The 11388-nt window shown below is 45.2% G+C and overlaps 1 protein-coding gene and 1 pseudogene across 1 annotated transcript; both read right to left on the reverse strand.

Annotated features, from left to right (window-relative positions):
• Positions 1 to 7396: 7396 nt before the first annotated feature.
• On the reverse strand, positions 7397 to 7567 carry LOC111608739 (annotated as a pseudogene).
• A 170-nt stretch (positions 7568 to 7737) lies between these two features.
• Positions 7738 to 10526, reverse strand: LOC111608643. The gene is made up of 2 exons (XM_023334046.1): positions 9904 to 10526; positions 7738 to 8592 (listed from the first exon to the last, which is right to left on the reverse strand). The coding sequence occupies exons 1-2, from the start codon at positions 10196 to 10198 to the stop codon at positions 7955 to 7957; spliced, it is 933 nt and encodes a 310-aa protein (XP_023189814.1). The 5' UTR covers positions 10199 to 10526; the 3' UTR covers positions 7738 to 7954.
• Between the last annotated feature and the right edge of the window lie 862 nt (positions 10527 to 11388).

Consider the following 11388-nt stretch of genomic DNA (forward strand, 5'->3'; position numbering starts at 1 on the left):
TCTGATATCAAACCTGATTCAACGGGTTGCTGTGGTGGCGCAGAGGTTAAGCTATGGAGGCCTCGGTCCTCGGGGCGGCCATCGCAGGTTCGGTTCCCGGCCTGCTGACCTTTGCCCCATGTCTTCCCCCTTCGTCAGTTCAGTATCATAGAAAGGCCACTAGAGCCAATAATAAAAACCTTTAACAACAACCTGGACGGGTCTCTTGTCGGCCTGCAGTCGCAGATCGAACCTCAGCTTCTACAAGCTTCCAGTCATCAGCAACGTTATTTAAAAAGGTTTCAGCAGCTGAACGTCTCTAGAGAATCAGAACCAAATAAAAACTGAAAGCTGCTTCTTTAATCTGGAACAGACGGACGGATGAGCTGTAGCTTGTTCTCCATCCAGAGGGTCGTGTTGCCTTCATGGTCCTCTGGTTCGCTGCACTTTCACCCAGTCGGAGGGTTTTAAACGCCACGCTTCCTGTCTGCTCTCTAACGCCACAGTGCCTGAAGTCGGGATAAATATTTCCTTTCCAGCATTTCCTCCTGGCTGAAGGTTGCAGGACATCATCAGACCCGGTTCCTGCAGCGAGAGCAAAGCAGCAGAAATCCCAGTCCAACCAGTTCAGACGGTCCAGTGGAAACCAGAGGAGTCTGTTGTATCAATCCGACCGCCTCACTCGGTTCTACCGGGTCTAAAGCCGGAACATCTGCTGCAGTTCAAACGATCCAAACTAAACAGTGCAGTTCCCCTCCTGGCCTGAGGGGGCGCTGCACCAACAACCACTGAAGGAAACCAGGGAAACTTGGTCCGGCATGTATCAATATGAACATTTGGGCCGATGTCAAGATCTGATACTAATACTGTTATTATTCTGAATTTACCAATATTTTACTTTATCAATATTTTTATTTGATTAATCATCAGAATCGATTAATCGATTACTAAAATAATTGATTACAACTGATGGACAGATCTAAAATCTGACTTTAAGACTTAGAAAAGTTTCTGTTTGATAAAACCTAGATTATCTCAGATTATACTAGTTTATCCTGGATTATCCTGGATTACCCTGGATTATCTCAGGATGCTCTAGCTGCTGGTCAGGAATAATCCAGAATAATCCGGGCCTTAAAACCTGAAGCTGTTAATCTCTGCTGAACGGCTCGGCTGCTGGGTCGGTCGCTGAACCTCGTTGGTCGCCGACGTTCCTCGTTAACCTCGGTGACGTCCCTTTGCTGTTCCAACTCGATGGCCGTCTTCCAAACCTGAGGTCAGCCAGAGGTCACCGGCTCTCGCTCAGAGGAGGAAGAGGAGGAGAAAGAGGAAGAGGCTGCTTACATCTCCTCGGCTTTCAGACGGACTGACGGCTCCGCCGCAGAACAATGAGCTCTAATGAAGTGTTTCCACCTCGTTTCACCCTCTGAGAGGATGTTTGACTTCACACCCTCAGTCGAAACTGGAATGTGTTGAAGTGCATGCTCAGGTCAAAGGTCATGCTGTTGGCCTGGCTGACAGCAGCTCCAGGATGAACGGGTCAAGGTTCTTGTTTGGACTTCTGTTAATAGTAAAACCAGAAAAGGGCTGCGTTGTTTCTCCTCCTGCTGAGTTTTAATGAGGCTTCAGGCTGCAGAGGTCAAAGGTCAGAAACTCAGAGGCTTCAGCTTCATCCTGAAGATGCAGATCATGATGGATCAGTTTCTGGTTTTGGTCCACATGGAGCTGAAACCAGAAAATATTTGCAGCATTTCTTCCACATTTTACGTTTCAGTTCTTTACTAAACTGGATCAAAGTTTTAGTTTTGAGTTTCAGAAAATAAAAAATATGTTTGTTAAAATCATCAAGTCCTGACATGATAAAATCTCCACTTCCTGTGTTTCAGTCGCTCCTTCAGTTTTCTTCATCTTGGTTCCTCTTTTTTATTGCTGATGTTTTTCAAAGCTGCCAAATGAAACTTTTAACCAAACAGGAATTTGTTTTGTGTTGGTTTGTATCAGGCAGTTTTTCTTTATTTGCTGAGGTGGATCAGCTGGCGCCCCCTGCAGGAAGGAAGTGGCCACAACAAGAACAAAGTCTGATCCTCCTGAACTAAACTGGACCGGACCAAGTTTTAAATAATAACCAGAAAACAAATCGATATTAAACATGCCTGATTTCCATCCCTGTTTTCTGCTGTAAAACTACAAATATTAGAGACTCTTGTGCTAATTGAAGGTAAACTACACTGGAGTTTGAATGTATCTTTTCAATTATTAGAGTACATATCCTAAATAGTTTATTTGACATAAAACATAACTCAAATATTTATCTGAAGGTCTCAAAACTCAAAGTCACAACAGGCATTTTGCATTAACCTTTTAAACGGTCAAACATTTTGGTTCATAACCAGGTAACCTGTTCAGAAAACTTTAAAATCAGAAACATCATCATGTAACAACGAGGGAAAAAACACAACCATAAATGGAGTTAATGAAAAAATGTTTAATGTTCACCGAGCGCCGTCTGTTCTGGACTGATTTTATTTAATCCGTTTTTAAACCTTTATGACGATTATTATGTTTCACCAAAGCCCTGTTTTCATCTTGTGATGTCATCTCACTATATTTATTATCTCTCTATATTTATTATTTCACTATATTTATTATTTCACTATATTTATTATTTCTCCAACAAATTCAAATCAAATGTTATTTTAATAAGGAACTTGTGGTGGAAAGTTACTATAAGTTAACATCTGATGATCATGTTATATGAAATGCTTGTAAACTCTCAACAAAAGAAGCTGTTTGGGCCACACACACTCACACACACACACACACACACACACACACACACACAAGGTTGAGAGTTGTTTTCTGCAGCTGCACCAGAACCAGAACCAGAACCAGGCCGTCTCTCCTTGTTTTGGACAGAATATATGAACAGTTCCTGGTAATAATCTTTTTTCCACAACAATTCTCAGACTGATTCAGCCTCCAAGTCACTGAAACTCTTTTAAATCCCAGATCTCTTTGTGCCAAAACTATTAATTATTGATTTGATCATAATTTCCATGTTATGTTTCTGACAGAAACATGGCTGGATGACAATAATGAACCAACTGTACTAATTGAATCTGCGCCTCATAACTACTATTTTTTAAGTGAGAATAGAAAACATAAAAAATGAGGAGGCGTGGCTTCAATATTTAAGAATACCATGAAGGGGTTAAAAAGGTTAAAGGCCACAAACGAACTTTGACACTAACTTTATACAAAACTTCAACATGGAAAATTTCTTTACTGACTTTAATGAGCTTCTATCTTTCATATGTATTGATTATGATTGTTTAATAATTGTCGGTGATTTCAACATTCATGTTGACAAAACCCAGACAGAGGAGAAAAACTCTTTAATATATTAGAGAGTTTTGGTCAAACACAACAAGCAACACACACTGGAGGGGACACACTGGAGGGGACACACACTGGAGGACACACTGGAGGACACACACTGGAGGGGACACACTGGAGGACACACACTGGAGGACACACTGGAGGACACACACTGGAGGACACACTGGAGGGGACACACACTGGAGGGGACACACTGGAGGGGACACACTGGAGGACACACACTGGAGGGGACACACTGGAGGACACACTGGAGGACACACACTGGAGGGGACACACTGGAGGACACACACTGGAGGACACACTGGAGGACACACACTGGAGGACACACTGGAGGGGACACACACTGGAGGGGACACACTGGAGGGGACACACTGGAGGACACACACTGGAGGGGACACACTGGAGGACACACACTGGAGGGGACACACTGGAGGACACACTGGAGGACACACTGGAGGGGACACACTGGAGGGGACACACACTGGAGGACACACTGGAGGACACACACTGGAGGGGACACACTGGAGGACACACACTGGAGGACACACTGGAGGACACACACTGGAGGACACACTGGAGGGGACACACACTGGAGGGGACACACTGGAGGGGACACACTGGAGGACACACACTGGAGGGGACACACTGGAGGACACACACTGGAGGGGACACACTGGAGGACACACTGGAGGACACACTGGAGGGGACACACACTGGAGGACACACTGGAGGACACACACTGGAGGGGACACACTGGAGGACACACACTGGAGGACACACTGGAGGACACACACTGGAGGACACACTGGAGGGGACACACACTGGAGGGGACACACTGGAGGGGACACACTGGAGGACACACACTGGAGGACACACACTGGAGGGGACACACTGGAGGACACACACTGGAGGACACACACAGGAGGGGACACACTGGAGGACACACACTGGAGGGGACACACTGGAGGACACACACAGGAGGGGACACACACAGGAGGGGACACACTGGAGGACACACACTGGAGGGGACACACTGGAGGGGACACACTGGAGGGGACACACTGGAGGGGACACACTGGAGGACACACTGGAGGGGACACACACTGGAGGGGACACACTGGAGGACACACACTGGAGGGGACACACTGGAGGACACACACTGGAGGACACACTGGAGGGGACACACTGGAGGGGACACACTGGAGGACACACTGGAGGACACACACTGGAGGGGACACACACTGGAGGGGACACACTGGAGGACACACACTGGAGGGGACACACTGGAGGGGACACACTGGAGGACACACACTGGAGGACACACTGGAGGGGACACACACTGGAGGGGACACACTGGAGGACACACACTGGACCTGCTTATCAGGCTGTGAATATTTCCAATGTCTCTGTAACTGATGTCGCATCACTTCCTGTTATCTTTGAAAGTTTTATCTGTTAACCCACCTGGACAAACAGCTGCTGTCACAAAGCAGAAACATTTCACCAGATCTACTCTTCCTCCTCTTCCTCTTCGCCCAAAAGCTGTAATGACGTAGATAAGTTGGTAAATGATTTTCAGTCTAAAGTTTCAGATTTCACTGATTCCATTAAAGTGAAGGTTGTGTGGTAGGAAGAAATCCCCATGGAGGAATGCACAAACAGTTCAATCTGCAACACAACTCTGCTGTAGAGCAGAACGAAAATGGAGTAAAACTCAACTTTACGTTTATTATGACATCTATAAAGAAAGTCTAGGTAACTGTCACTCAGCACTAAAACATGAAAGGGAGGCTTTCTTGGCAGATGTCATGAAATCATGAACAAAAGTCCAGCTTTATCTGCAACAGTCCACAGAATCACAAACCCTCCAGTGACTGAACCTCCTGAACTTCAATCTGACGCCTGCAACAAGTTTTCCAGATTCTTTTCAGAGAAAATTCAGAAAATCTGAGGATTAATGTGCAGATCCTCTCTAAAGCCAGAACCAAAGCTGAACCCAAACAAATGACCCAATTTCAGCCACTAAATTATAAAACCCTGGAAGAAATAATAAGTCAGTGAAGCTCCAGTTGCTGCTGTTCTAGATCTATAACTCTAGAATGTTTCTTTAACAAAGTCCTGCCTGTCGCTGCTGATCTGATCCAAATAGTAACTCTTGGCTCTCATCAGGCTTTGAAACCAGCAGTTATCAAACCTCTGATAAAATCACTACAGGCCGCCCTCTGACCTCTGACCTCTGACTCATCAGCAGTTACTGAAAAAGCTTCAACAGTTAAACAGCTTCCTAACTAAACTTTGACTCCTTCCAGTCTGGTTTCCATGGTTACCACAGCACAGAGACTGGCCTAGTCAAAGTGTTCAATGACGTCCATATAAATACAGACTGTGGGAGAACCACAGAGCTGGTTCTGGTTCTGGTTCTGTTGGACCTCAGTGTCGATCATTTTACTGAACCGCCTGGAGAATCGGGTCGGACTCTCCGGTCCAGAACTCAACTGGTTTGAATCTGACATGAAGAACTGGGATTTCTCTGTTTCAACTGGAAACTTCTCATCAGAGGTCAAAGGTCACATGTGGGGTTCCCCAAGGTTCAACCCTAGGATCCTCTGATTCAATATTTTTAAGCTCCCACTGGCTCAGGTTATAACAGGAAATAATATTAGTTACCATAACTACATTGATGACACACAGCTCTACATTATGATGTCACCAGGTGACCTTTGACCCCATCCAGTCACTGAATAAATGCTGAGAACAGATCAATCTGTGGATGAGACTAAATTTTCTCCAGTTGAACATAAACAAAACTGAAGTTATTATTTTTGGACCTAAAGAGGAACAATCTAGAGTTACATATCTAGAATTATAGATCTAGAGTCAATGCACAGCTTCAGTTATTACAACTAAAACCTGCGATCAGACTGAAACCTGGGAGTAGTGATGAACTCTGACCTGAACCTCCAGAGCCACATAAAGACAGTTACAAAGTCGGCCTTCTATCACCTGAAGAACATCTAGTCCAGTGGTTCTCAAACTTTTTTCAGTGATGTACCCCCTTAAAAGTATAATTTTAGTCAAGTACCCCCTGACACGGGCAAAACATTTTTGGAATAAAAAAGAGGTACAGTGCTGTAAATACCCTGTAAATACTGAATATAAAATTCAGTGCATGAACACACATTTATATTTTATCGAACTTTTTACAAAATAATTTTTCCCAAGACTTATTATGAGGAGCCTACTGATTTTTTTAAAGATATTTTGAAAAGCTTCACGTACCCCCTGCAGTACCTCCACGTACCCCCAGGGGTATGCGTACCCCCATTTGAGAACCACTGATCTAGAGGACTAATGTCTCAGTGAGATCTAGAGAAACTCATCTTTTAGTCACATTGATTCGCATCTTCACAGGTCCGTCCAACAAACAAACAGCTGCAGCTGATCCAGATGCTGCTGCCGGAGTTCTGACTAAAACCAGGAAGATGGAGTAAATAACAGCGGGTTTAAAGTCCCTCCACTGGCCCCAATGGAAAACCAGGCAAAAACCATCCTGCATTTTTACATTTCTTATCACTGAGCTTCATTTTAGCAGCTGAGATAAATCACTCTAACCTCCACGTCCAGTTTTGTTCTCAGTCTCGTTTTCTACGTATAATTCTCCATATGAGTTGATAAAATACATTTTCCAGATTAGCTGTGACTTCCTGACTGTTCTGCAGAGGAAGCCAGCTGCTGTTTTAGCAAGGACAGCAGTGCCATCTAGTGTTTGTACATTCAAATTGCAGGCTGCCAACAAATACGGGATGGTGCAGTTTGGTTTAAAATACAGCAACATGATCACAGCTTCAACATGGAACCTACGTTTGTAGCCATAAACAGATCTATGATTGTAAAAGCAAATATAACAGCCGATCATCTATAACAGGGGAGCTGGAGGCCCGGCATCCTGCACGCCTCAGTTCTTCCTGGTTTAACGAACCTGGATCCAATGATGGGTGATTTTCCATACAACAGCATGAGGGGGTGCACCGGTCCTGGAGGTACTGCAATACCAGGTCGATGCGTGGAGTGGACGGAGCAAGCCCCTATTCCATCTCCCTGCTCCAAAAATCAATTTAATATATGGTCCCCGGGTAGGGGACGTATCAGATATTAAACTGATAACAGATTTTTTTCTTTCGAAAAGGATTTATTGTTACTGTAAACATTTTAAAATTTACATTTTTCCATTTATACAGAAATTTTTTTAAAACTTACAATTTCATCAGTTTAGACTAAAAGAAGCTAAGAACAAGAATATAAAATACAAAATCTCTGTGTGTTAAACAGATTTTTTTCTTTCGAAAAATTTTTATTGTTACTGTAAACATTTAAAAACATTACATTGTTGCAATTATTCAGAAATTTCTAAAAACTTTCAAATTCATCAATTTAGGCTAAAAGAAGCTAAGAACAAGAATATAAAATACAAAATCTCTGTGTGTTAAAAAGTTGAGCAGGACCGGGGTGACTCCTTCCAAAGTCCGGAGCCGTCCCGTCCTTCCAGACAGCGCTGGTGCTCAGAGGGGATCCCACCCTAAAGCTCCTTCCCTCCTGCCTCACCCGGAGAGCCGGGCCGCCGCTGCTTGGACCTCTGCTCGTGGAGCGCCGGCTCCTTCGTCCACTGAGGCGCAGGCGATTCTTCTTGGTGGCTGTGTCCTTGGCGCGCCACCTGCAGCCCTTGATGTTCCTCTTTTGCTGCCGCCATCCGGATCACAGCCACTGGGGGCATCTGCCTGCGCCTGCTCACCAGCAAGTTTCTGGAGGTCCAAATGGCGTCTTTGATGGTGGCTGGGGTGAGCCACATCTCAGCGAAGTCTTTTTTAGTCATTTTCTGCTGGCTCACCCCGTACAGCACTAGCTGTGCATGGAGGACCTCCCTTGCTGGCAAGTGTGGGAATTGCAAGGAGCCGGTTTTCGCCCACAGGTCCACAGCAGCGCTGCACTCCCACAGCAGGGGCCTCACCGACTCCGGCGCGCCACAACCGGGTCGGGGGCAGATGGCCGTTGCAGACATGCCGCGGGAGCATAACGGCTCTGACCGGCAGGATCCCATGAGCCACCATCCATGACATCCTGGAGTCTGTTTGGAAGGACGGGACGGCTCACGTTGCGCCAAACGGTGGAGGCGTCTCCATACAGGAGGCCGCGCACTGGAGTCACTGGTTCCCGGTCCTGCACAACAGGGGCAATAAAACAATTAGTTAAAATCTTGTTCTCCTCTCCTTCCAGTCCAAAATGTTCTAAAAATTTCCGAATAAAAGCATATATAAGAGAAAGGTTAAAACCTACTGGGGTTCTAAAATCTCTTATTTTTAATTTTCTGTATCTTTTTCTGTCTAAAAAGTCATACCTGTCGTGTTTGTCATTAAAGCCATAAATATTTAAGAGGTTAAAATCCTGTCCATTAAAAGTCAGATTTGCTAAAAGTGCTCGTCCCTCTCTCACCACGGTGCTCCCCTTCACCAAGATGTGCGGGTTGTTTATTAAAATGGCCACGCCGTCATTTTTATTTCCATTGGAGCCGCTCCATATAGACGGCCGTGGCCACAAGTCCTGCCACCGGGTGTAAGTCTTTAAAAACGGGAGTGAACATTCTGGTAGTAAAAACACATCTGACTGTACGGAGCTTAAAAAGGATAAAACACTCTGGGCTCTAACTCGCGACTTCACACTTCTAACATTGATGGTTGAGAAGGTGAGAGTCATGAGTATGATGGCTAAAATCAACTACGACATTTTAAAGGATTAAAACAAGATAAGACTAATTTAAACCCATGTTAAAAAACGGGCGGTCATTAAAACAAGGCGGGTTCAGAGACTGTCCTGTGAACAGAGCTCTTCCTTCCCACATGGTGGTGCAGGTCGGGTTGGAGCTCCATTCCCCCTTCGGACTCTCGGTGTCGGCCGTCTTTCTAAAGCCGGTACCTTGTTTGGGTCCTCCGGGGTTGATTGGTGAGCAAAGTGTAGGAACGAGACCTGATTGGATGAGCCAGCGAGGAAGGCTTTGGATTCCTCTCCGAAAGAACCGAAGAGTTCCTCCAGCCTTCCTCTCTTCCCTACCTTGGGGGTAAGGTCGGGAGGTGACTCAGATGCCGGCCTCTTAGCCAGCTGGGCGTCGGGGAGGGGGGCATCATGGCTGCTGTCCGTCTGTTCTTCCTCAGAGTCCGAGCTAGCTTCGCCTTCGGTTAGCATCTCCCCCCCTCACTGGATGTTTCGGTCTGGGGGGGGCTTCCTTCCCCTCCCCGCTTCCCACCCTCTCCTCCTCTCCTCCAATCAGAGGACCTGGCGGGAGATTTGAATTTTCCGACCCAGCTGCTTCCACTTGCTCATTAGCCGTTTCTGTTGGCGTCTCTTTTCCTTTTTTCAGTTTATTTGCAAACGACTTTGGACAGTCTCTGAACAAATGATCCTGTCCACCACACAAATTACATTTCCGCCCGTTCCTACATTCATCAAACGTGTGTCCCACTTCTCTACATTTACCACAGAAAACTTTTTCACAAGTTTCGGCCAGATGACCATGCTCGCCGCACTTCCGACACAGTTTGGGTTGGCCTTGATAGTGAATGTAGCCTCTGTTCTCCCCCAGGACTATCATTGAGGGGAGATGCTTCAGGCCCTGGAAGCCATGGGGGTCTTCCCATTGTTTAATGGGGACCCGCCAAGCACAGTTCCAGATGCCGTCCACATCCCGCACCTTCATAGCCTGGCCTCTCACAGTGCAGTATCTACCCAGCCACATACAGATGTCTTCAGCACTGACAGTCTCATTGAACATCCTGACAATCACCGTTTTCAGGGAGTTGTCAGTCAGTTTCTCGACGTCAAAAGCTGAAAACTGGGTCTTAGCATTTTCAAACCGTGTCCAAAACTCCTTAAGAAGTGCGGCAGAGCAAAAACTTACGTCATATCCCTTATTGAAAGGCAGGGTAAGGATACAATTCAGGTCATCTGGCCGAAACTTCAGCACCTGTTGGATTAGTTTTCTGGAAAAGTCCAATCTTGTTATTCTATTTTCTTCTTCTCTTTCCTTAAATAAAAACCGAACACTGTGGTGCCTCCACCATGGCTAGCCGCCATGGTGGAGGCACCACCAGTTAAAGGTTTAAAACCTTTACTAAAATCAATAAATAGTTAAAAAAAAACACCAATAAATACAAATAAAAGGTAAAAGATATTTTCCACTACTTATTCATCAAAATCTCACCCAGGGACTAAATTTACTGAACCTCAAAATCAGTGGCAACAGCCAAGTCACAAAGACTACCGCTATCACCACCCAGAGGAGGGGACCGCTGTCTGAGCCAAAAGGCCGAGAAGCGATGCCAGGCGCTAGGAAAGGAAAACCATTTCAACCTCGACCGTCCCGTTTTGACTCCCGGTTCGGAAAATTTTATATTTTGTGGCTCAAAAAACAAGCAATGTAAATAAAAACTATTGCTCTAAAGTAACAGGTGTCATTTTTACGGCTGAAAACAATTATAAATGAGCCGAATTAAACTAAAAGGACGTGTGGAAAAAGACCGACTTGTTCATTTCTGGTCACGTGACAGGCTTGTCTCCAATAATTGGCCTGGAGGTTAAAACACGTTTTAAAAGGTTTTCTCCTTACTTGAACACTTAAATATAAACTTAATTGTAAAAGTCTTCTAGTTTACATTTGATTACGTTGAATAAAGCTGTACGGTTGAATTTAGTGAAGCCGTTCACGGTTTTTGTTTCTACACGCTTTGCCTACAGCGACCTCTACTGTTTGTTCAGCACAAACTAAGCATTGAGTTTGGGTAAAGTTACACGTAAAGTAATCCAAGGAAGTATTCCTGCCATTTTTATTTTATTGTTGAGGGGCACAGGCAGGTCTCCAGATGCACACATACAAATAAAACCTTTCTATAAGAGGAAGTTACAAAACTGACATACCGCTTTTGGCCACCAGAGGGCGCCCCACTCCGCCAGACCGTGTCTCTA

The sequence above is a fragment of the Xiphophorus maculatus genome, chromosome 5 (assembly GCF_002775205.1).
Source record: "Xiphophorus maculatus strain JP 163 A chromosome 5, X_maculatus-5.0-male, whole genome shotgun sequence".
Classification (NCBI taxonomy): domain Eukaryota; kingdom Metazoa; phylum Chordata; class Actinopteri; order Cyprinodontiformes; family Poeciliidae; genus Xiphophorus; species Xiphophorus maculatus.